This window comes from Heptranchias perlo, chromosome 24 (assembly GCF_035084215.1).
Source record: "Heptranchias perlo isolate sHepPer1 chromosome 24, sHepPer1.hap1, whole genome shotgun sequence".
Classification (NCBI taxonomy): domain Eukaryota; kingdom Metazoa; phylum Chordata; class Chondrichthyes; order Hexanchiformes; family Hexanchidae; genus Heptranchias; species Heptranchias perlo.
Window position 1 is genome coordinate 15,965,822 of NC_090348.1, and position 23,037 is coordinate 15,988,858.

General features: G+C 42.5%; 1 protein-coding gene across 3 annotated transcripts in view; it reads right to left on the bottom strand.

Moving 5' to 3' along the window:
* The window catches only part of LOC137341588 (proton myo-inositol cotransporter-like), a 112,654-nt gene that overhangs the window by 6,997 nt on the left and 82,620 nt on the right, over positions 1-23,037 (bottom strand). For all 3 annotated transcript variants that reach the window (XM_068004819.1, XM_068004817.1, XM_068004816.1), the window contains 3 exons: positions 21,446-21,609; positions 16,329-16,449; positions 11,087-11,212 (listed from right to left, as the gene is read on the bottom strand). In XM_068004819.1, the coding sequence (XP_067860920.1) occupies positions 11,087-11,212; positions 16,329-16,449; positions 21,446-21,609 (411 nt within the window). The remainder of the gene's footprint in view (positions 1-11,086; positions 11,213-16,328; positions 16,450-21,445; positions 21,610-23,037) is intronic.

Consider the following 23,037-nt stretch of genomic DNA (forward strand, 5'->3'; position numbering starts at 1 on the left):
CAGAGATCCAGGCCCATTCTACTCAATTTCTCCTCATAGGACAACCCTCTCATTCCAGGAATCAATCTAGTACCTACTATGATGCTATGATTTTATGATATGTTTAAAAAGGGAGTGAAGGATAGACCGAGTAATTACAGGCCAGTCTAACAGTGGTGGTGGGCAAATTACTGGAATCAATTCTGAGGGATAGGATAAACTGTCACTTAGAAAGGCACGGAGTAATCAAGGACAGTCAGCATGGATTTGTTAAGGGAAGGTCTTGTCTGACTAACTTGATTGAATTTTTTGAGGAGGTAACAAGGAGGGTCGATGAGGGTAGTGCATTTGATGTAGTCTACATGGATTTTAGCAAGGCTTTTGACCAGGTCCCACATAGCAGACTGGTCAAAAAAGCCCGTGGGATCCAAAGGAAAGTGGCAAGTTGGATCCAAAATTGGCTCAGTGGCAGGAAGCAAAGGGTAATGGTCGACGGGTGTTTTTGTGACTGGAAGGATGTTTCCAGTGGGGTTCTGCAGGGCTCAGTACTAGGTCCTTTGCTTTTTGTGGTATATGTCAATGATTTGGACTTAAATGTAGGGGGCATGATTAAGAAGTTTGCAGATGATACAAAAATTGGCCGTGTGGTTGATAATGAGGAGGAAAACTGTAGACTGCAGGAAGATATCAATGGACTGGTCAGGTAGGCAGAAAAGTGGCAAATGGAATTCAATCCAGAGAAATGTGAGGTAATGCATTTGGGGAGGGCAAACAAGGCAAGGGAATACACAATAAATGGGAGGATACTGAGAGATGTAGAGGAAGTGAGGGACCTTGGAGTGCACGTCCACAGATCCCTGAAGGTAGATAAGGTGGTTAAGAGGCATAGGTCCCATAGGTGGGACAAGATCCCACATGGCAGACTGGTCAGCAAGGTAAAAGCCCATGGGATACAGGGAAATGTGGTGAATTGGATCCAAAATTGGCTCAGTAACAGGAAACAAAGGGTAAAAGTCGATGGATGTCTGCGAATGGAAATCCGTTCCCATTGGTGTGCCACAGGGCTCAGTGTTAGGTCCCTTGCTGTTTGTGGTATATATTAATGATTTGGACTTGAATGTAGGGGGCATGATTGGCAAATTTGCAGATGACACGAAAATTGACAGTGTAGTTGATAGTGAAGAGGATAGCTGCAGACTCCAAGAAGACATGAATGGGTTGGTGGAGTGGGCAGCAAAGTGGGAAATGGAGTTCAACCCGGAGAAGTGTGAGGTAATGCACTTAGGAAGGGCAAACAGTAAAAGGGAATACGCAGTAAACGGGAATATATTGAGAGGGGTAGAGGAAATGAGAGACCTTGGAGTGCTTGTGCACAGGTCCCTGAAGGTGGCAGTACAGGTAGATAAGATTGTGAAGAAGGCATACGGAATGCTCTCCGTTATTAGCCGAGGTATAGAATACAAAAGCAGGGATGTAATGATGGAACTGTATAAAACGCTGGTAAGGCCACAGCTGGAGTATTGTGTGCAGTTCTGGTCACCACATTACAGGAAGGACATAATTGCTCTGGAGAGAATGCAGAGAATATTTACAAGAATGTTGCCAGGGCTTGAAAATTGCAGCTGTAAGGAGAGATTGGATAGGCTGGGGTTGTTTTCCTTGGAGCAGAGGAGGCTGAGGGGTGACTTGATTGAGGCGTACAAAATTATGAGGGGCCCAGATAGAGTAGACAGGAAGTACCTGTTTCCCCTAGCAGAGAGTTCAAGAACTAGAGGACATAGATTTAAGCTGATTGGCGGAAGGATTAGAGGGGACATGAGGAAAAACTTTTTTACCCAGAGGGTGATGGGTGTATGGAATTCGCTGCCCGAATTGGTGGTAGAGGCAGGGACCCTCAACTCTTTTGAAAAGTACCTGGACCTGAACCTAAAGTGCTGTAAGCTGCAGGGCTACGGACCGGTGCTGAAAGGTGGGATTAGAATGGGCACCTGGTTGTTCTTTGAGCTGGCGTGGACATGATGGGCCGAATGGCCCCCTTCTGTGCTGTATCTTATGTTCTATGGACCTATTTCCCTTAGCAGAGAGGTCAATAACCAGGGGGCATAGATTTAAGGTGATCAGTAGAAGGATTAGAGGGGAGCTGAGGAAAATTTTTTTCACCCAGAGGCTAGTGGGGGTCTGGAACTCACTGCCGAATGGCCGCCTTCTGTGCGTAAATTTTCTATGATTCTATTCTATGAAAGCTGAAGAGCAACACTGCTACGTGCCTACAGCTGGAACTTAAAGTACAACAGTAAGCCTCACCCTGAACCCAATCCCATTCTAAAGTTGCCTGAGGAGTCCAACTGCAAAGGTGAATATGAACACGCTCAATGTGACCAGGATAATAAATACAGTGAGAGCCAAGCTATTGGCATTAATGAGCCATTTCTGTAGGGGCTTTCAGTGGCTGGAATTATTTCGACAAAATTTCACTCTCACCGTAGTAATGGCATTCTGGACGCTTCTCAGGAGCTTCAATATGCTGCAAAGTGAGCGGCTAAGATTTAACACTCTAAGTTATGTTTTTGCTAGTTCTTAGCTCTTTTTTTTAAAAAAGACTTAAACACCCCCATCTTCTAACCTTTGATGCACATTTTACTGAATATATATTTTTGTTGTCACTGGTGATGGAGTAGTGTGCTGTATTTAAAACTGGTTGGACTGTTACCGTGAGTAACTTAAGTGGAATGGAAGGATAGACAAGCATCTGACTGTTGTTACTCAGTCTATCAGAGATTAGCCATAACCAGAATGTGCGGAGTCTGAAGAATGCCTGCGGAAAGCACGTTATGCAGAGCTAACCAGACAGGAATTCTGATGCATTTTGACCTTCGACTTGCATCTGTTTCTCTCCCTCCTCCCAAGTTTTCATAGTTTCCACATAGAGTTCCTTTATCCTATAACAACAACAACTTGCATTTAAAAGAAGGTAAACTGTATTCTCAGTCTCCATCCTGGGATATGCAAGAGTGAACCCAACATCACAATAAGCCTCCTGTACTGCAAACCTGCTTTTCAGTGAGGGGACAAAAATGGTTGTGCTTTCGGAGGCTGGTGCAAGAACCACCAGCTCACCTTAGAGGTACCCTCTGAATTGTATGATGCACAGATACCCTACTTGTTCCAGAACACAATTCTGTTTTCTTATCCATTAGGACAATCCTAGAAGGCCCAAAAATGAGAGGAATCTCGCTAATGTCAGTCACCATTTAGGTCACCATAGCATGTATGTACCTTGCATTTCGGTGGCCTGCACTGTAATCAAGGGCTGGATTTGATTCACCAAAGGCATTAGTTATCATAAGGCTCAGGGGAAACCCACTTACATTGCTTTTCAAAGAGGATTTTGATCAAATGCCTACACGTGACTCTCATTAAGAAGTTTGAAACTATTGGAGTATTTGCTAAATCTTGGATTTTATCCCAATTTGTAGTCCAACTTCCACTGGAGATTCACTGAGCCTAACTTCATCCACAATCCCAATTCTGTTCAGCATCTTCTTCAATTATGTATTGGATAGCATTGTAAGAGATATCGGCCTAGATATATACGAGGAGGCAGAGAGGGTGCAGGTGAGGCCGAAACTGGCCAAAGAACATGGCAAGGACGGAGGCATGGAAGTTCTGCCGATCTTACTGGCAGGGCCTCATTTGCATCTTGTACGTTGCTACCCGCCCAGCAAAACAGCCAAAAGGACAGCCTGGCCAGTGGGTGGGCGGAAGGAAGAGGCCCATGATCGGGGGGGCTGGGGGGAGCAGGGGTGGGAGGAGAGAAAGGCTGGAGATCAGAGCTGGAGGAGGCCGAAGACTTCCTTGAGGGGCCTGGAGGGAGCACTCCTGGCTTACAAGGTGCTGAGAGAGCCATTTACCTTGGGGAGCCAGCTGCTCCCGCCTCAGTTTCACTGCTGGTAAAACATGCAGGATGTTCAAACTGTTTCCCTTTATGGTTCAGCCAGTCTAGGTACTTAATACAACGGTGGCCTTAGAACAATGCAAAATCCAAGACAAAACTGTGATATGGATTTGTGGCAAAAGGGGTAAAAAGTTGCAAGGTGCATGGACTTCAACCTCCGCTAAACAATTGCTCAGCACACTGAAGGAGCACTCAGCCTCACTGTGTGCACATCTCTTTGCCAAAGGCACTTACACAAAGGATGAAGCAGTTAGTGACAATTAAGCCTGATATGCAGCTTTGTATTTGAATGTCTGGAACATCAAAGTAGTTGGCACCTCATAAGCTACCCTAAGTAGCTCCCACCACTACAATGAAGCCAAAAGTTTGTCACGTAGCTAATAATGAAACTCAAGCTTAGGATAACAGCTGCTGGACGGTATTACCAGAGACCACTTATGCAAACATATGCTCATGTATTTTGGGGTCGATGCCCGTCTTGATTGGACTACAGGGAGGCAAGCATCTCCATCTCAAATTGGTGGTGTCAGGATTTGATGGGACATAGTGCATAGCCATGCTGTGGTAAACAGGATGAGGGGAATGCACAAACATTATTTTATGGCAAGTTGTGTTAGTCACCATGCTACATGGGAAGAATTCCAAATACCTCCTGTCCACTTAACAAGTGTGAATTTAAATGTGAACTCGTCACTTGTCTGGTGACTGATTAGTGACTAGTTTGGAGACTCCACTGTGGTGATGAGTTTCCACATGTAGCAGACAGCTGGCCCACCAAAAAAAAAATCAAACTTTCAAATATCTGCTCGAATTAATTTTCAACTCAACCATATGAAAATCCCTATTGCAAGGTCGTGCTTTTGTATTTTTTGGAACATATTACTTTCATTGAGACTAACCTACACTTTGGGAAATTATATTTGCCATTTAAACCTTAGTTTCAGTGATTGACTAAGTTTAAGAACATCACACAATAAAAACATGGTACAAAATACTTCTATATTGTCAAATTTATTTCCCAGCAGTACCATGCAACAGCACATTAATACTGATGTTATCTAGCACAGAATGGCAGCTTCTGAGTTTGTGTCTATGAATTTCAATCTCAGCGATGCCATGAAAATAAATTGATTACCAGAGGCAGAAAGCTTCTCCAGAGGGAGTGATGAAAAACTAGATGAAAATAGAATTTGTTTTCCCTCTAAATCTTACTTCTCTACAATAACCTTACAGGATTTTCCACCCACAAGCTTCAAATTTAATCTCAGACTCCTCATATTTTATTTATGTCAACCATTCACCTCCTTTCTAGTCATTAAGAGATGAATTCACATGATAAATACAGATGCCATTTTAGTTTATCTATCCAGAAAGACTCTGCACTCCTCCCTTAATAGCACTGATTTAAAAAAAAATGATTCCAGGGTTTTCAACTCCATGACTCTCCCCAGAAGTCCATTCCATGCACTGAACATTCTCTGCGCTAAGAGAAAATCTGATATTGGTTCTAAATTTACTTTTTACTAGTTTGAACCGCTGCCCCTTTGCCTTACTGTTATAATTTAGTGTGAAGTAATGTTCCTGATTTGCCTTTTCCATACTGTTTATTATCTCTGCCTTTCAGTCCACACCTTTCAAAGCTGAAAAGTCTGAGTTTAATCAGTCTTTTAAATTTTAAATTTGAGTTTCTGAATTCAAATTGTTAATGTAAAAAGTAGAAAAAGTAATAGTGCCAGTAGTGATTCTTGAGGCACCCCAGTAGCACTTCTCCCACTCCAACATAATTCCTCTAAGTATCCATTATTTGCTTCCTCTATCAATTTTTCTTTTATTCATTCTCAAGATTTACCCTGAATCCCCACAACTTTGAGTTTAACTAATAGTAATTTGCGTAAAAGATCTTGCATTTATGTAGCACCTTTCATGTTCTCAGGACATCCTAAAGTGCTTCGTAGACAATGATGTACTTCTGAAGTGTTGTCACTATCATGTGGGCAAACAAGGCAGCCAATTTGCACACTGCAAGATCCTACAAACAGTACTGACATAAATGCTAATCTGTTTTAGCGGCGCTTGTTAAGGGATAAATGCTGGCCAGGACACCAGAATTCCCCATCTGTCCTTCAATCTTTTACACCCACCTGAACCGAAAGATGGCACCTCCAATGATGCAGTGCTCCCCCAGTATAGCACTGAAATGTCAGCCCAGATTACGTGCTCAAGTTACAATTGTTTAGTCTATGCTTGTTGATCCGAGGTATATATTTATCCTATATGCTACGGATTTGGCTTTTAAAAATGCTCCACTTGTCCTTTACTGAAATGCTGTTGAACAAACTCCACTAATCAACTTGTTTACCTGTTCCCTTATTTCTTTGAAGTTTGCCCTTTTAAAATTATATCCCTGGCTTCTGATTTTCATTATTTCTGAATCCCAGATTAGTTTGAACTTTATTATTCTGTAGTTGCTATCCCTAAAGTGTGCCACAATTTTTATTTCTTATATGTTGTCTGGGTCACTTACCATTACCTGGTCAAGATGTACACTACTTCTCATGGCTTCCCTGCTGTAGTAAGACATTTGTAAGGAATCTTACAACACCAGGTTATAGTCCAACAGTTGGACTATAACCTGGTGTTGTAAGATTCCTTACATTTGTCCACCCCAGTCCATCACCGGCATCTCCACATTGTAGTAAGACATTAAGCAGTCGTGCATTATTTTTACTAACTTGCACTCTAAACCTTTTCAGCATTCTCAGTTTATATTTGATTGATTGAAGTCGCTCATTAACAATTCTGATTTGGTAATTTTCAGTATACACCTATTGCTAGCTGACCTTTTACATGGGAGACATCGTACTGGGGTAGTTTTAAAAAAAAACTTCCCACCTCCCATAGCATCAACTTGATTTACTTTCCAGATGTCCTTGACAAAAAAGGACACCACCACCTTTTTTCCTGTCTGCCCGATTTTCTCTAAACGCTATGTTCCCCTGTATGTTTGAATTGGGTTGCCTTGTGAAGAATTGGAAAGCCAATTATAGTAGCTATCATTAGCCAAGTAGTTTGGTTGGACAGAGTCCCCAGTTTTTATTGTTAGCCTGTCAAAAGGCATCTGGTGAAAACAAATTCATCAATATTTACTGGCTATTTCAGGTTTACATAATTTTTTTCCATTCACAAGTTTTTTTTCCTCCAGTGGTGCTAATTATATGGCCTTTGTTGTTTAAATCATGGTATTTAGCAGGTATGACACTTCAAAAGGGTTTCACTGAATTCACACTCCATTAGCTTCAGAGAGCTTAATTAAGTTTTGATCTAGCCACATGATTACTATTTAGAAAGTAAATCATATTTGAAATGTAATTTATATTTGCAGCTCATCAAGCAAGTGGGCAACATTTTTCCAAAGATATTTTTAATTAATTTTCAAATGGTGTATTTTGCTGATAAAAATATAAAACCGCACTAAACTCGCTTTTCAGTTATTTCAAGTGATGTTTTGAGGTTTGAAGGGAACACCAGGGTATATAGGGCAGCATTTTAGCACCCGCTATCGGGTGTGTTCCTGGCGGGGGGGGCCCCGAAAATCGGGAAATCCCGGAGCGGGACCGGAGCCCGCCTCGAACCCGCGCACTTCCGGGTTCCCTGCTGATGCGCCGGCGTGTGCGCGCAGCCCCCGCTGGTGGGAATTCCGCAGGCAATTAAAGCCAGCGGGATGCCACTTGAAGCTATTTATTTGGCTTGTTCAGGTCATTAACTGACCTGATGAAGGGATTATGTGAGGAGGGGTGGGATTTTAGAGCAAACTGGGACTGTTTCCCACCCTGGGGCAAACACTCCCAGTTCAAATGGACCTGTTGCAGCTGTCAGCCTGTGGAAGCTGCAAAGGTCCATTTGACAGGTGGGGGGGGAGACCCTCACTCATTGCAGGAGGCCACTCTGTCCCTTGGGACAAAGTTTGGCCTCCACCACCCTCCTCCTGACAATCAAAGTCACCAATTTGCACACTTATCCCGGGGTCCAGAGACATGTACCTACCTTGCGGACCCCCTCAGATGTACATCGTCCGGATGGGGGCCGCCATAGCTGCAGTCATGACCTCCTCGGAGGGCGAACAGCATCACCAGCCTCACCAGCCTCGCCATCCACGCCGTCCACCTCTGACACGTGGAGCTCCACAACAGAGTGCTGTGAAAACATCCACCTGTACAGCAGGAGGGAGGGCTACCGCAGAGAGTGATTCATCGCAGTGGGCACTACCCTCGCCACAGGGTCCACAGACCGAGGCTTAGCTTCCTGGACCTCTCTGAGCAGCAATGCACACGGAGGCTCAGAGTCACGTGACATGTAGTCGTGGACATCTGCAGCCTCCTTCATGCCAAGCTGCTCCTGGCTGGCCCGAGCACCATCTTCTTACCTGTCGCTGTCAAAGTCACCACTGCCCTCAACAACTTCTCCTCCGCATCCTTCCAGGGTGCAACCGGGGACATCACCGACGTCTCTCAGCCGTCTGCACAAAAGAGCCCTGCAAATACACCTACACACACTCTGCAGTGACACAATGGGTGGCATCAGTTGTGGGTCTTCATAGTGATCCTCAGGAAAGGGCATTATTGCACAGACCAGACAAGATTCGCGAAGACATGGCAGTAGTGGTGCCAATATAATATGTAATGTGAGTTGGTCAGAAATTCAATATAAGTAACAACCATGATAAACCCTCAAACACCCTTGTGCATCCCCTTCATGCTCACGACACGTTTGCCTTACGCTGCCTACTGCACATATGTGATGTATGCCCTGTGGCTGCAGCACAGGTAGTGGCAGGTTGAGTGAGGCTGGCCGTGAAAGAGATGCACGAGACGGTGAGTATGAGATAGAGCCATGAGATTGTACGAGGATTGGGTTGAGTGGTAGTGGCGGGATGAGTACTGGTGAGGCGAGTAGGTGCAGGTACGATGAGGATGAGGTTTGAGTGGGTATGAGGGGTGATGTGACAGAGTAGTGTTGGCAGTGCTGAAGGAGATGTGGGGTGGGGGCGGTGATGTGGCAGACGGAGTGTAGGGGAATGAGTAAGTGTACTCACTTTGGCTGACCTACTGAGGTCATTGGAGCGCTTCCTGCACTGTATGCAGGTGGGCGATATGTTGGTGGTGCAGGTGACCTCCTCTGCCACCTCGAGCCAGGCCTTCCTGGTGGCAGAGGCAGGCCGCTTCCTCCTGCCCGCCGGAGGGAAGATCTCTGTCCTCCCCCCCTCCTCACCCCATGTATTGATACCTGGAGTGAGGCATCATTAAACTGGGAGCAGCCTTCCCACTGGGCTGCTCCATGCTGTGATTTTTTCTGTTTGTTGCAGCATCTGTCAGTGGAGGACTGCCCCTTTAAATAGAGCTCCTCCAGCTGACAGATCTTACTGCGCATGCGCAGCCCACCCGACGCGCAGATCAGCAGTGGGGAACCCGGAGGAGCAGGTAAGTGGATCCAATTATGCTACGATCGCGCGGGGAGCTGACTGATTTCGCCGGGCGGGTTACCCACGCGCCCGATAGCCCCCCCGCTAAGAACCCGCAGCCCTGGTAACATCGGGCCCATAGTGTTCAACACATTAGTGCAACAATGTTGCATTAGTTTAACAATCATCCTTGTGCGTTTAAGTATTTAAAATATAAAACACTTGTCATTTCACCTTTATAAAAAAATATTTAGTTTCATCTTCATGTATCCTGACACCACTGGAGCCATGTCATTGTAACATTTAGAAGGATTGGAGCTACAACAAAATCGTAAGGAGGTCTGGGAAACCCGGCTCCATTTTAATATTGAGCCCATGGTCTTCCAGATTAACTAAATTAAACAGGACTATTTCAGGAAGGAATGCCAAGAAGTAGACCCTGAAAGGAACAACTTTCAAGAACCCCTACGATCCCTACCATCCAAACTATGGTACAATGAGGAGCATTCCACCACAAATTTAACTATCTATTGCCAAGCCACAGAGCTGCCTAGGATCCTCTTACCAAAGGATACAGAAAACAGATTTGATTTTCTGAACTTGTGCACTTGGTGAAAATAAAACTGAGCACTTCACAGTAAAACAGCATTGTGGTTATAGTACTGGACTAGCAACCATGAGTTTAAATTCAATCATTGCAAGTTGTGAAAGTGAATTCCATAAATCTGGTAATTTGTGAGTTTAAGGAGAAAAAAAATGTTCACAAAAGATTGTTGTAAAGATCTAACTAATTTGTATTTGTGTGAGGTGGTTTCTGAATTAATTAGATAAATCAACCAGATAGGACATTATTCACTCTTTTAAAAGTATACATCTTCCACACATCATGCTCTCACACATCAACTACCCCTAAATGCCTCCAGAGGATTATTTTTTTTCTGAGGGTGGGGGGGGGGTAGGGGGCGGTTTAATAGTATTAAGCAATTAGCTCATTTAGCTTCAGGTCAAAACTAGCTGGCACAAGGCTGCAAATCCTGGGGCTCTATACAACAGAGTAGGAGACTGTACTATTAGTGTGTAAATAAAGAGTTCATAAACATAAACTGGGGTCAATTTTCATCTGTATCACCTGTGTAGGGTGTGGGAGAAAACTGGTTTGGGAGGTTCACGTGCCTGTAACAGAGCCTGCCTAATTTTCTTTCCATTTATTTTTAATGGTAGGAAAATCGGGTGGGGCTCCACGAAGGATCTGCAATCCTCCCCACCCAATTTTCTTCTCTGTGCTCTGCCCGGACAATACAGATGAAAATCTACCCTATAGGGTCTGGAGAAACTATCAAGCTCGACTGTACTCCTATTGTGTGAGTAGATATGATCCAAGCACATATGATCTGGAGAAACTGTCAAACTAGACTTTACTCCCAGCGTGAAGACAACCCTACAGGTAAATACAGATGTCAAATAAAAGCAGAAAATGCTGGAACTACATGACCGGCTTATCAGCATCTAAAAAGAGAAAATACAGGTTCATATTTCAAGATGTAGACCCTGCATCAAAATTGTTCCGACAAAGATTGTGTCCGAGGTGTAAGCTGTCTTTTCTCGGTTTGTATCAGATAGGTAATCCAGCTTCTCTTTAACTCAGCAAATAGGGAGTTTATACATTGAAAATACACTGCTTGAGTTTTTTATACCTGCCCCAGGCAGCTGTTGCCTCAGATCTGTTGCTCACAGGAATACAGGACGACTCGGTAATGTTGGCATTTTGCATTTTAAAGCAGAAGCCACAGTTTGGGTCCAACATACAATCATCACAAAATCTGAAAAAAGAAATAAAAGCCATTACAATTTTGATTTGCATCAAAATAAACAGACACAAATACAAAAGATACAGCTTTTTAAAAAAAATATGCTTAACATTTAATTTACACTTCGTCAGACTTCTTTTTAATACTATTTTATATTTATCGCACATCTTAATTTAGTAAATAAGTAATTTTGCAGTTTATGATTCACTTATTAAATTCATATTTTAAGCTTAAGACCTAGGGTGATATTTGATTTAGTACCAGCTAGAAGGACAGAAGTGGTCCCATATTCCTATGTTCCTATTATTTCCATTTTGAAGTACGCATTTATCATTTTTGGATTTCAAGGTCTTTAGGCTTTTACATTTAAAAATCTTTGTCAACAAATTATTATTAAGATGTGTTTAATAAATTCTGGTGTTTTTCCGATTTACTAAATCCACACAGCTATATTCAGTTTTCTAACTAATGCGATCTACTACGTGTATGCAGTCGGAATCCGACTGCATACACGTGCAGTGGGTTTACACGCACTGCTATCACTGGAGAACTATTCGGTTTACACTACAACTGTAGCATCAGAGTGAAGTGGCTAGAATTGTAATGTAAATTCAGCCTAAATCCGCAGTCAGGGTCCAACTTGACTCCGAGCAAAGCAGAACAACACTCCCCAGAGGAGATTTACACCACATAAATTTCGCGTTAGCATGTCAGAAACCCTTTGTGCCAATGCTAAACTTGTAGTTTAAATGCACTACAATCAACAATCATCATTTTAATCCCTAAGATGCACTTATCCCCTAGGCCAGTATGTATCCAATCCTTCCCTTGCAGGATAATGGAATGGTTGCAAACAACAAATGCCTGAGGCCTTAATGAAATTCCATTTATTTAAGATCATTTTTTAAAAATTCTAAGTTGTGCAGAGATTCAAATTGGAACCATTTACATCCAATCCTACATCTAGGTTTTGTGCCTGAAGATTTTGAATGTTTGCCCTTTTGCTTTTGGGGTGTTGGGGGGAGGGGGGGGGGAAAGAGAAGACACAGAGGTTATACCATGTGAAGTAACAATTGTTTTAAAATGCATAAGTGTTCACACATGCATTGTGGAACTGTAACCACATCTTGTGGAACTGTAACCACATCATAGTTTCTTGAACTTTAAAATCAAAAACATGTATCAGTGTAGTTACCTCCACTACAACCTGAGGTAGCAACTGTAAACAAATAGAAAATACAGTCAGAAAAATATATTTATGTGCAGTGCTACAACTATGTTCACCACTGGAACCATATGTTCAACAGTAAATGTGTGATTAAAACACATTTGCAATAATTTAGCTTTTCTGCACACCACATTGAAACAACTTTGTTCTATTCAGAGATTACAAGTCCTGGCAATCAAGGTTTTGAAAGATCCAGAACTACTACTTTAGCCACAGAACTAGATGCAGGCTCCATAATTACCAAGGAAATCCCTCCTAGAACTTGAGTCTTGCAACATCCCAGAGTTGCATGAAGGTGGTTTACTGGTCTGACAAGTTTGCTGAATGGATTGATTTTCTGGTCAATCTGATCCTCCAACCATCCCAGCCCAAATCATTATACAACCTTACTATGTCAGTGGACATCTGAATATTTTCAGCCTTCTTACCAAGATGGACATTTCCAATGTTCTGATGGAACAGTCATTTCCCTCCTCCAGCAGATTATAGTACGATGGACAAAAGTGTCAAAAGGGCCAGTAATTTCTCATATAGCTAATGTGTCCCTAAATTTGTTGTTGTAGCAGGCTGCATCCCCAAAATAATGTCAAAGGAGCTTCTTGCAATAGGCAAAAGATCGTCCTGCCACCTGGCAGTACATTGTGAACTCTGGCCCCTGGGATTTGCATGTTTGTGGCTATTGTTTCTCCCTTGCCCAAGGATTCAGCATCTTGTCCCACATGAATCTTGGAGTTGAATGAAAAGGACTCATCTGTGAATGCCTCAGGCACATAGTTCCAGTGGAGTTATATGCATCTCCCGGAATGCCTGGGAGTCTCCCGGAATGGGGCATAGAATCTCTCGGGTGTTGCAGCCTGGGAGATTTTCGCAATTTAAATTTCCCACCTCCGGCCCAGTGACGTCACCCCCACCGCCGCAGAGAGCCAGGACTGGTTGGTGTGTCGAGAACAATCGGGAGTTGGGAGTCAAGGTGGATTCTAGAATGGGCCTCGGGAATGGGGGGGGTGGCGCTGGAGTTCAGGAGCTGGGAATCAGGGGCCTTGGGAATCCGGGGAGAGCTCAGGAGGCAGGGATGGGGGGCGGGGGGTGGGAAAGCTCAGGGGTCAGGGTCGGGGCGGGTCCTCGGGCGGCTGTGGTGCTCAGGTGTTGGAATTCGGGGAGACTGGGGAATTGGAGGTGAGGGAGAGAGGAGACTGCAAAATGAGGGCGATGGGGAAAGAGGGAGACTAGGGTATAGGTTGGACGTGAGGGGTCAACATTTTCTGCAGAGCCGACAGCAACAACAGCAACGTGGTGAGTGGAAGTGGAGCCAAGAGAGGAGCAGCCAGTAAATGGGTGAGTGAAACCTGGGGACCTTATAGTGGGTAAATAGGGCCGGAGACCGAGGATTCCCACTGGAAGAACCAAAGGAGGTTCTTGAACTCAGGGCTATTAAACCATGGGATGCTTCACCACAAGTAGATATAGAGGCAAACTAGACCATCATTTAAAAGTGAACGGATAAATGTTTAAAAAAGGAGGGATATAAAAGGATCTGGGGGAACGGGATTAAAGGAGAGAGCAGCACGGCTGTAATTTCTATCACGATGGTGCTGAGCTGAGTTTAGGACGATGTGTCCTATGAGATGTACCCCAAACACAGAGCGCAATGTCCTTTGTGCAATCTTTCAGTTTGTTTCAGGTCGGTCCATGCCAGCCGGTATTGACGTGTGAAGTCCGAGTACAGATCAGTTCTGACTCAAGTCCAAGCCAGAGTCCAAGGAGACAGGAAGAGAGATGGGGCCTATTAAAAGTAGCATCGACTGGGAAGCCTGAGCCTGTGCAATGCAGTGGGATTTTGGCTGTACTTCCAGGGTGAGTATCAATGGGTTATAGGATTATTATTAGTTATAGGTAGGATATTGGGGCATTATACCTATTACTACCAGTTACATATAGACTATCAGTTAGCTATTGTCTGACTGTTGGTTCAGTGGGAAATCTAAGTGTTACCAGTATTACCATTAAATATCGGTGGAATTTCAGTGCTATTGGTTATTGGTGGAATCAAAGTTCCTCCCAACTCTGGTTCCCCCCTGCAAATCGCTCCCTCGCTCACACTTTCCCCTCTTCCCTGCCCTCGTTTTTCCTTCTTCACCTGGTCTCCTCGTTCTCGGAACTTCTCACACAACAGCTGCTGGCGTGAAACCACGAGCAAAGATACTCAGCTACAGGGGATCCAGCCTCTAAGGTAAATGCAGTGACATTTACAAATGTCATGTGATCAGACGGCACGTGGTCAAACCTCCAGGAATGCCTCCAACCAGTGTTGGCAACCTTACATGCATCAGAAATGCAAGAATATTGCTGCAGATACCAGAGAGGCACAGCAGAATTTATGTAGCTCAAATACGGCTCAGGAATAACTGTATTTTACTTTTGTGAATTAACTTTATTAATATTAGCATGTGGATACCAATTATGAATAGTGTTTTTAATGTCAGGAGATTGTTTGACTCGAAAGATGAACTATCATCACCGTAGAGCGGATGTCAATATTTAACGCCCATGAAAGTATTTTATTCATACTTTGTTGCTTCTTTATTGTGCCATGGGCCTTGATTTTTATTTCACTGTCTTTTTTTGCCAGCCATTTTTTGCAATAGCATGGAATGCATGGATTTTTCAATATTTAACCAACATTAACATTTCATGGCACATGTCTATTTTCACTCTCCATGGTTAGCACATAGAAATACATATTGGTTATGTTATAAAACAGAAACAGGCCTATAGCCCAACCAGTCTGTGTTGGCATTTAGCCTCTATGCGAGCAAACAGTTCTAATCACATTTGCCCACCTTGCTAACATATCCCTTCAACCTCTTTTCCTTCATCCATTGATCCAATCTAATCTTGAATGCATACAGTTTCTGCCTCAACCACTAGCCTTAGAAGTGGAGCAGATTTGATTTCAAAGAAAGTACCTCTGTCTTGAATAAACTACTTCATTAAGATAAACAGTTGAATCTTGGTAAAGGATACAAAGTGCAAATGGTTCATGATTTGCTTGCAATTGAGATTCAAAAGCAGTTGCTTGAAGATATAGCAATTGCAAAGAGTTCCATGCAGCAAGGCTGGGACGAGAAGATCCATGTGAGAAAATGGAGCTGGCAAGGTGCATTATACGATGAAGTGTTGGTGTTTCAACATGCTCAGCCATCTCAAGCAATGTGGTCTTTTATTAAAATAGTAATCACTTGCCATAGGTAGTCATTTTCATTGGTTAAATGAAATTCAATCGCAACATGCAAGTAAGAAAATTCCTCCCCCTTTCTGGAGGACGTTGCACTTGGACACTGTCCCTTCAAGTTTTCACATTTTGTCTGGCGATGTTCTCCCATTCCCTTTGACTCTCAGTCTCACTCTGGACTGGGCAATCAATTCTTTTTCCTTCACAAGTCATATAACAAATTTACCATTTACTCCCAAACTATAAAAATTAATTTTGCTGCTTTGTAATCCTAGGATCACTTTGCAGTAGAAATGAGCTCATCTCTAATCTTATTGTCTATGTTGTCATAGCTTCGGGCAGTGGTAAAACTTTCTGATTATCAAGAGTGTCCTTTGGCACAACTGTTATCCCAGTCCTGTCATGTTCTTGGCCCTGGCTCATTTTTGTCAATTTCCATCATTCCATCCAAGAAGCAGGTTCATGCCAGTGCACAGAATGAAACTGACGTCAATGTTCATTAACAAATTTGTTGCATTCATGAAAGAGTTAAAGATTAAGTAAGGAAAATTTAACTGTAGTTTGTGTTGTTTACATATATGTGACCGGTAGCACCCTGCCAAAAATGGAATCCTGCATACAATGTAAAGAAAATTTGCATTTTTAAATGTACTAAAGAGAACACTCACTTGTATGGAGCACAGCTGACATTATGGCCTGAAGGGTCTCTGGGGTGGAGAGTTATAGGTGGTGAGGCCAGGGCTGATAACAAAAATCCAATTGCTAGAATCACAAGGCTCAATGCTGTTCCTGCAAAATTTACAGAAACCATCAAGAGAATGTTCAAGATGAAGAGGTAAGTTACTGTATCACAAGTTTATCTCTTTGATTGTGGTGTGGTCAAAGGTGTGCAAATAAACTGATGTCCAAACAGTTGAGAAAACTACAGATGTACTGCTTCCACCTTTACATGAAATCTATAAGCAATGCTGGCAAGCTACCCAGAATAGCTGGTGGAAAGAACAGGTGGGGAAATAATCTTTCCTCTGATTCATTGCTTTGCATAGGTAGCAGAGCACACAACATTAAAAACACCAAACAGAAAATGCTGGAAACACTTAGTGGACCTTAAGACATGAAACTTTAACCTCTGTTCTCTCCACAGATGCTGACTGACCTGCTAAGTGTTTCCAGCATTTAATGTTTTTATTTCAGATTTCCATTATCTGTAGTTATTCCACTTTTTGTTACCAACAATACCAATATTTACTGTGCGAAAGCATTGAAGATTAAACTCACGTCACCAAACTCAGTCTAATTCGACACTGGAATTAAGGCATGCTGAGCACCACCAAAACATCCAACGTGCAGTCGGCAGTGGCACACCCAACAGCCATGAAGAAAAAAGTTGAGCAATTTGAATGTTTGGTTTTCTGATAGCTTTTAGCTGCTCTTCAATACTTTTTGCTGCTTCTAATTCATTCACATTTAGTCAAATAGGTATTTAACTGGCTCAAATAATCAGTTCTGTTGTTACAAATCATTATTTTTTTTTTGCCCTACCAATATGCGGCACTGAGGTGCAAGGTCTTTGAATATTTGATGCTACAGATACACACTAGATGCAAGACATTTATACAGTCAGATAAGAGCATAAGAACATAAGAAATAGGAGCAGGAGTAGGCCAATCGGCCCCTCGAGCCTGCTCCGCCATTCAATAAGATCATGGCTGATCTGATCCTAACCTCAAATCTAAATTCATGTCCAATTTCCTGCCCGCTCCCCGTAACCCCTAATTCCCTTTACTTCTAGGAAACTGTCTATTTCTGTTTTAAATCTATTTAATGATGTAGCTTCCACAGCTTCCTGGGGCAGCATATTCCACAGACCAACTACCCTCTGTGTGAAGAAGTTTCTCCTCATCTCAGTTTTGAAAGAGCAGCCCCTTATTCTAAGATTATGCCCCCTAGTTCTAGTTTCACCCATCCTTGGGAACATCCTTACCGCATCCACCCGATCAAGCCCCTTCACAATCTTATATGTTTCAATAAGATCGCCTCTCATTCCTCTGAACTCCAATGAGTAGAGTCCCAATCTACTCAACCTCTCCTCATATGTCCGCCCCCTCATCCCCAGGATTAACCGAGTGAACCTTCTTTGTACTGCCTCGAGAGCAAGTATGTCTTTTCTTAAGTACGGAGACCAAAACTGTATGTAGTATTCCAGGTGCGGTCTCACCAATACCTTATATAACTGCAGCAATACCTCCCTGTTTTTATATTCTATCCCCCTAGCAATAAAAGCCAACATTCCGTTGGCCTTCTTGATCACCTGCTGCACCTGCATACTCACTTTTTGATTTTCTTGCACTAGGACCCTCAGATCCCTTTGTACTGCAGTACTTTCCAGTTTCTTGCCATTAAGATAATAACTTGCTCTCTGATTTTTCCTGCCAAAGTGCATAACCTCACATTTTCCAATATTGTATTGCATCTGCCAAATCTCCGCCCACTCACCCAGCCTGTCGATATCCCCTTGTAGGTTTTTTATGTCCTCCTCACTCTCTACTTTCCCTCCCATCTTTGTATCATCTGCAAACTTTGATATGTTACACTCGGTCCCCTCCTCCAAATCGTTAATATAGATTGTAAAGAGTTGGGGACCCAGCACCGATCCCTGCGGAACACCACTGGCTACTGGTTGCCAGTCTGAGAATGAACCATTTATCCCAACTCTCTGCTTCCTGTTAGATAACCAATCCTCCACCCATGCCAGAATATTACCAACAATCCAGTGATTCTTTATCTTGAGCAATAATCTTTTTTGTGGCACCTTGTCGAATGCCTTCTGGAAGTCCAAATACACTACGTCCACTGGTTCCCCTTTATCCACCCTGTACGTTATGTCCTCAAAGAACTCAAGCAAATTTGTCAGACATGACTTCCCCTTCATAAAGCCATGCTGACTTTGTCCTATTAAATTATGTTCATCCAAATGTTCCGCTACTGTCTCCTTAATAATAGACTCCAAAATTTTACCCACCACAGATGTTAAGCTAACTGGTCTATAATTTCCAGCCTTCTGCCTACTACCCTTTTTAAATAAGGGTGTTACATTAGCAGTTTTCCAATCTGCCGGGACCTTTGCCGAGTCCAGAGAATTTTGGAAAATTATTACCAAAGCATCCACAATCCCTACTGCCACTTCCCTCAAGACCCTAGGATGGAAGCCATCAGGTCCAGGGGATTTATCCGCCTTGAGTCCCATTAATTTACGGAGTACCAATTCCTTAGTAATTTTAATCGTATTAAGCTCCTCCCCCCCAGAGCCCCCTGTTTGTCCAGTGTTGGGATATTCTTAGTGTCCTCTACCGTAAAGACTGAAACAAAATATTTGTTCAGCATTTTTGCCATCTCCATGTTTCCCACCATTAATTTCCCGGTCTCATCCTCTAAGGGACCTACGTTTGCCTTAGCCACCCTTTTTCTTTTTATATAACTGTAGAAACTCTTGCTATCTGTTTTTATATTTTTTGCTAATTTATTTTCATAATCTATCTTCCCTTTCTTAATCAATCCTTTAGTTACTTTTTGCTGTCTTTTGAAGACTTCCCAATCTTCTATCCTCCCACTAAGTTTGGCTACCTTTTATGTCCTTGTTTTTAGTCGGATACTATCCTTAATTTCTTTACTTAGCCACGGATGGCTGTCATTTCTTTTACACCCTTTTTTCCTCAGTGGAATATATTCTTTTTGAAAGTTGTAAAATAACTCCTTAAATGAACACCACTGCTCATGTACCGTCTTACCCTTTAATCTATTTTCCCAGTCCACTTTAATCAATTCCGCTCTCATACCATTATAGTCTCCTTTATTCAAGCTCAGTACGCTTGTTTGAGAACCAACCTTCTCACCCTCCAATTGGATATGGAATGTAACCATGTTATGGTCACACATTCCAAGGGGATCCTTAACTAGGACATTATTAATTAATCCTGGCTCATTACACAGGACCAGGTCCAAGGTTGCCTGCCCCCTTGTTGGTTCAGTTACATACTACTCAAGAAATCCATCCCTAATACACTCAATAAACTCTTCCTCAAGGCTGCCCTGCCCAATTTGATTTGTCCAGTTAATATGATAGTTAAAATCCCCCATAATTATAGCTGTTCCCTTGTTACATGCCCCGACTATTTCCTGATTAATACTTCTTCCAGCAGAGTTGCAACTATTAGGAGGCCTATATACTTCGCCCACTAGTGTTTTTTTCCCCTTATTATTCCTTATCTCTACCCAAACTGTTTCATTATCCTGATCCTTTGTCCCAATATCATTTCTTTGTATTACAGTGATTCCTTCCTTTATTAACATAGCCACCCCACCTCCCCTTCCTTCCTGCCTGTCCTTCCTGATTGTTAAATACCCTGGCATATTTAATTCCCAGTCGTTGTCACCCTGCAGCCATGTTTCTGTAATGGCCACAAGATCATACCCATACGTAGTTATTTGTGCCGTTAACTCGTCCATTTTGTTACGAATGCTACGTGCGTTCAGATAAAGAACTTTCAAATATGTTTTGTGACACTCAGTTCCTGCTTTTTCCTTTTTTAACACTTTACCTTTTACTCCATACCTTCTGTCCCTTCCTGACACGCTTTCCTCTGTCTCCCTGCTCAGGTTCCCAACCCCCTGCCACAGCTTTGATGCTGGGTTAATCGCCTTACGCCTTCTAGTTTTTATTTTATCTGCCGTGCCTAAAGTACACTTCCTTTCCGCTGCTCTACGCTTTTCCCTTTCACTTGTTCTTGAACAACTGTTTGTACTATTTGTATTGTAGATTTCCCCTGGGTCTTCCCCTCTCTCGCTGCTCTCAACTTTATTCCCTTCTGACTCTCCGCTCAGGTTCCCATCCCCCTGCCACTCTAGTTTAAACCTTCCCCAACAGCACTAGCAAACACCCCCGCGAGGACATTGGTCCCGGTCCTGCTCGGGTGTAACCCGTCACGCTTGTACAGGTCCCACCTTCCCCAGAACCGGTCCCAATGTCCCAGGAACCTAAATCCCTCCCTCCTACACCATCCCTGCAGCCACGCATTCATCCTGTCTATTCTCCTGTTCCTACACTCACTAGCACGTGGCACCGGTAGTAATCCTGAGATCACTACCTTTGAAGTCCTGCTTTTTAATTTATCTCCTAACTCCTTAAATTCACCTTGCAGGACCCCATCCTTTTTTTTATCTATGTCGTTGGTACCGATACTGGCTGTTCACCCTCCCCCTCCAGAATGCCCTGCAGCCGCTCCGTGACATGTTACCTCCATGTACGTTATCTCCAAGTCTTCCTAAAAATATTTTTATTGAACTATTGTGCTATCAAGCTTAGAAATGCGATTGATGCAGAATCAAACACTTATTTCGTTGTGGATTCTCGGGTCACCAGCGTCGAGTAAAACTCCATCTGCTCCATCCAACCAGCAAGCTTAGTCAGAACAGCACACTCACATTGCTGTTTAGAAGCCAAATTGTGGGTGACTTGATATCTAATTAAAATAAACTTTAAGAACATTTCCATCTCTCCAGAGTCCTCACATTTCTCATCCTAATTAAGGAAATATATGCCTAGAAATAAGGCTGTATGTTTAGCAATGAGCCCCGCAATAATTGCTGAAAGAGGTCACATCACAAACATCAGCTTTTTTGAAGGGTAGCCTCATCTTGCCCTCATTTATATTACTTCTATGAATGACAACAGCTGGGTTTTAGTTGCTATTGTTATGAAGAATATATAGATTGAGGAATTACCAACCTGTGAGACTGACCAGGGTGAGGTTTCTGCGTCCTGCCTTCTCAACCAACCAAACTCCAACCAGTGTAAAAATGAAGTTTGTGAATGCTGTGACTGCTGCCAACCAGATTGCTAATTTGTCATCTTGGACTCCTGACATCTGCAATATGGTAGCACTGTAGTACCTGGAGGCAACAAACAGAGGAAATACGTCATCACTCGTAGTCTAATCCAGTCATATTAACTGTTAAAACTTCGGTAACTTGTACTGCATCAATTATACAATCAAGGTTCATTCAGCAGGACAAAGGGGGTTAAGAAAAAAAGAGGAAGAAATGGATGGTATTAACAACTTTATTCTTTTAAGCCCTGGCAAATTTGTTTCAAATATCAATCCCTTTACACATACAATGCATTCATTAAAATAATACTATTGGTTTTCAGTCAAATTTATTTGAACCAAGGTCACTGACCCTGACGAACAAGCACTTTTTCAGTGTAAGGCTTAAAAACAGACTATATTGAATCCTTCTGTCTGATGCTGTTTGAAAACTATGTATAATTTATACTGCACAAATCTTGACCCTTATGAGATTAGATTGCTAGAAATTGTAAGTGTTCTTGTATGAAATCCATTCAATGAATAAAAAACACCAGAACTCCAGTACCGAGCTGAGAACTTTTGTTGTATTATTTCAGTTAAAACTGTCGTTATAAATAACCCAGTTGCCTGTACTGTAAGCTTTGAAACCTGCAGTGTTAAAAATCAAGCACTATGATCAGCATTCCTTTATAACAACTGAAGTATTACCATTAGACTACTTCCTAAAATGCTTTACACTTCCGAAGCTTTTGACAAAAGTTCCACGAGACTTCCAATTAAATGAAAAAAAATGCAGGAATCCAGGGTAGCAATGGGGAGGAATAGGTTTTAGATGGTGCATAATATTCTAAGCAGCAGGAGCATCTGAATAACAGTAACAAACCTCTGAGGATGTGACAGATAAAATAGGTATTGGCCTCCCCATGATATAGCTTATTTATGCTTTCAAAAAGCTTTTGACAAAGTCCCACATGAAAGATGAAACTAAAAGCCATAATAATTCAAAGTAGAATGTGAAACTGGACAAGAAATTTGTTTAAAAAAATAGCAGAGTATTTATGACAGGTATAACATCAGGCTGGAGTGGGGTGGGTGGGGGAAGAGGAAAAGCATGGAGTGAAGTCAAAGGATAAACTCTTGGACCCATTTCTAATCTATATCAATGACCTGAATACCAAAACCAACTTTAAGCTGGTAAGACACATATATAGGGAGAAGAATAGAGACAGAAGGTGCAGCAAAAGATTTGCAAAGGTTAAATTTGGTCCTGCAACGAGGCAGAAATATGCCAAATGAAATTTAACAATTTAACACTGATCAATGTAAACTGTTACATATAGGTCAATATAATGTTTGGTGTAAGTATGCAATGAATGGATTGAATTAGCACAGGAAGACTTCAAAAAGGGACCCGAAAGCAGCCGTAGACTCATCAGTTTAAACGTGCAACAAAAAAAAGTCCACGTAGGTTATGCGAAAGTTTTACAAGTGTACTGGTCAGAACACATTT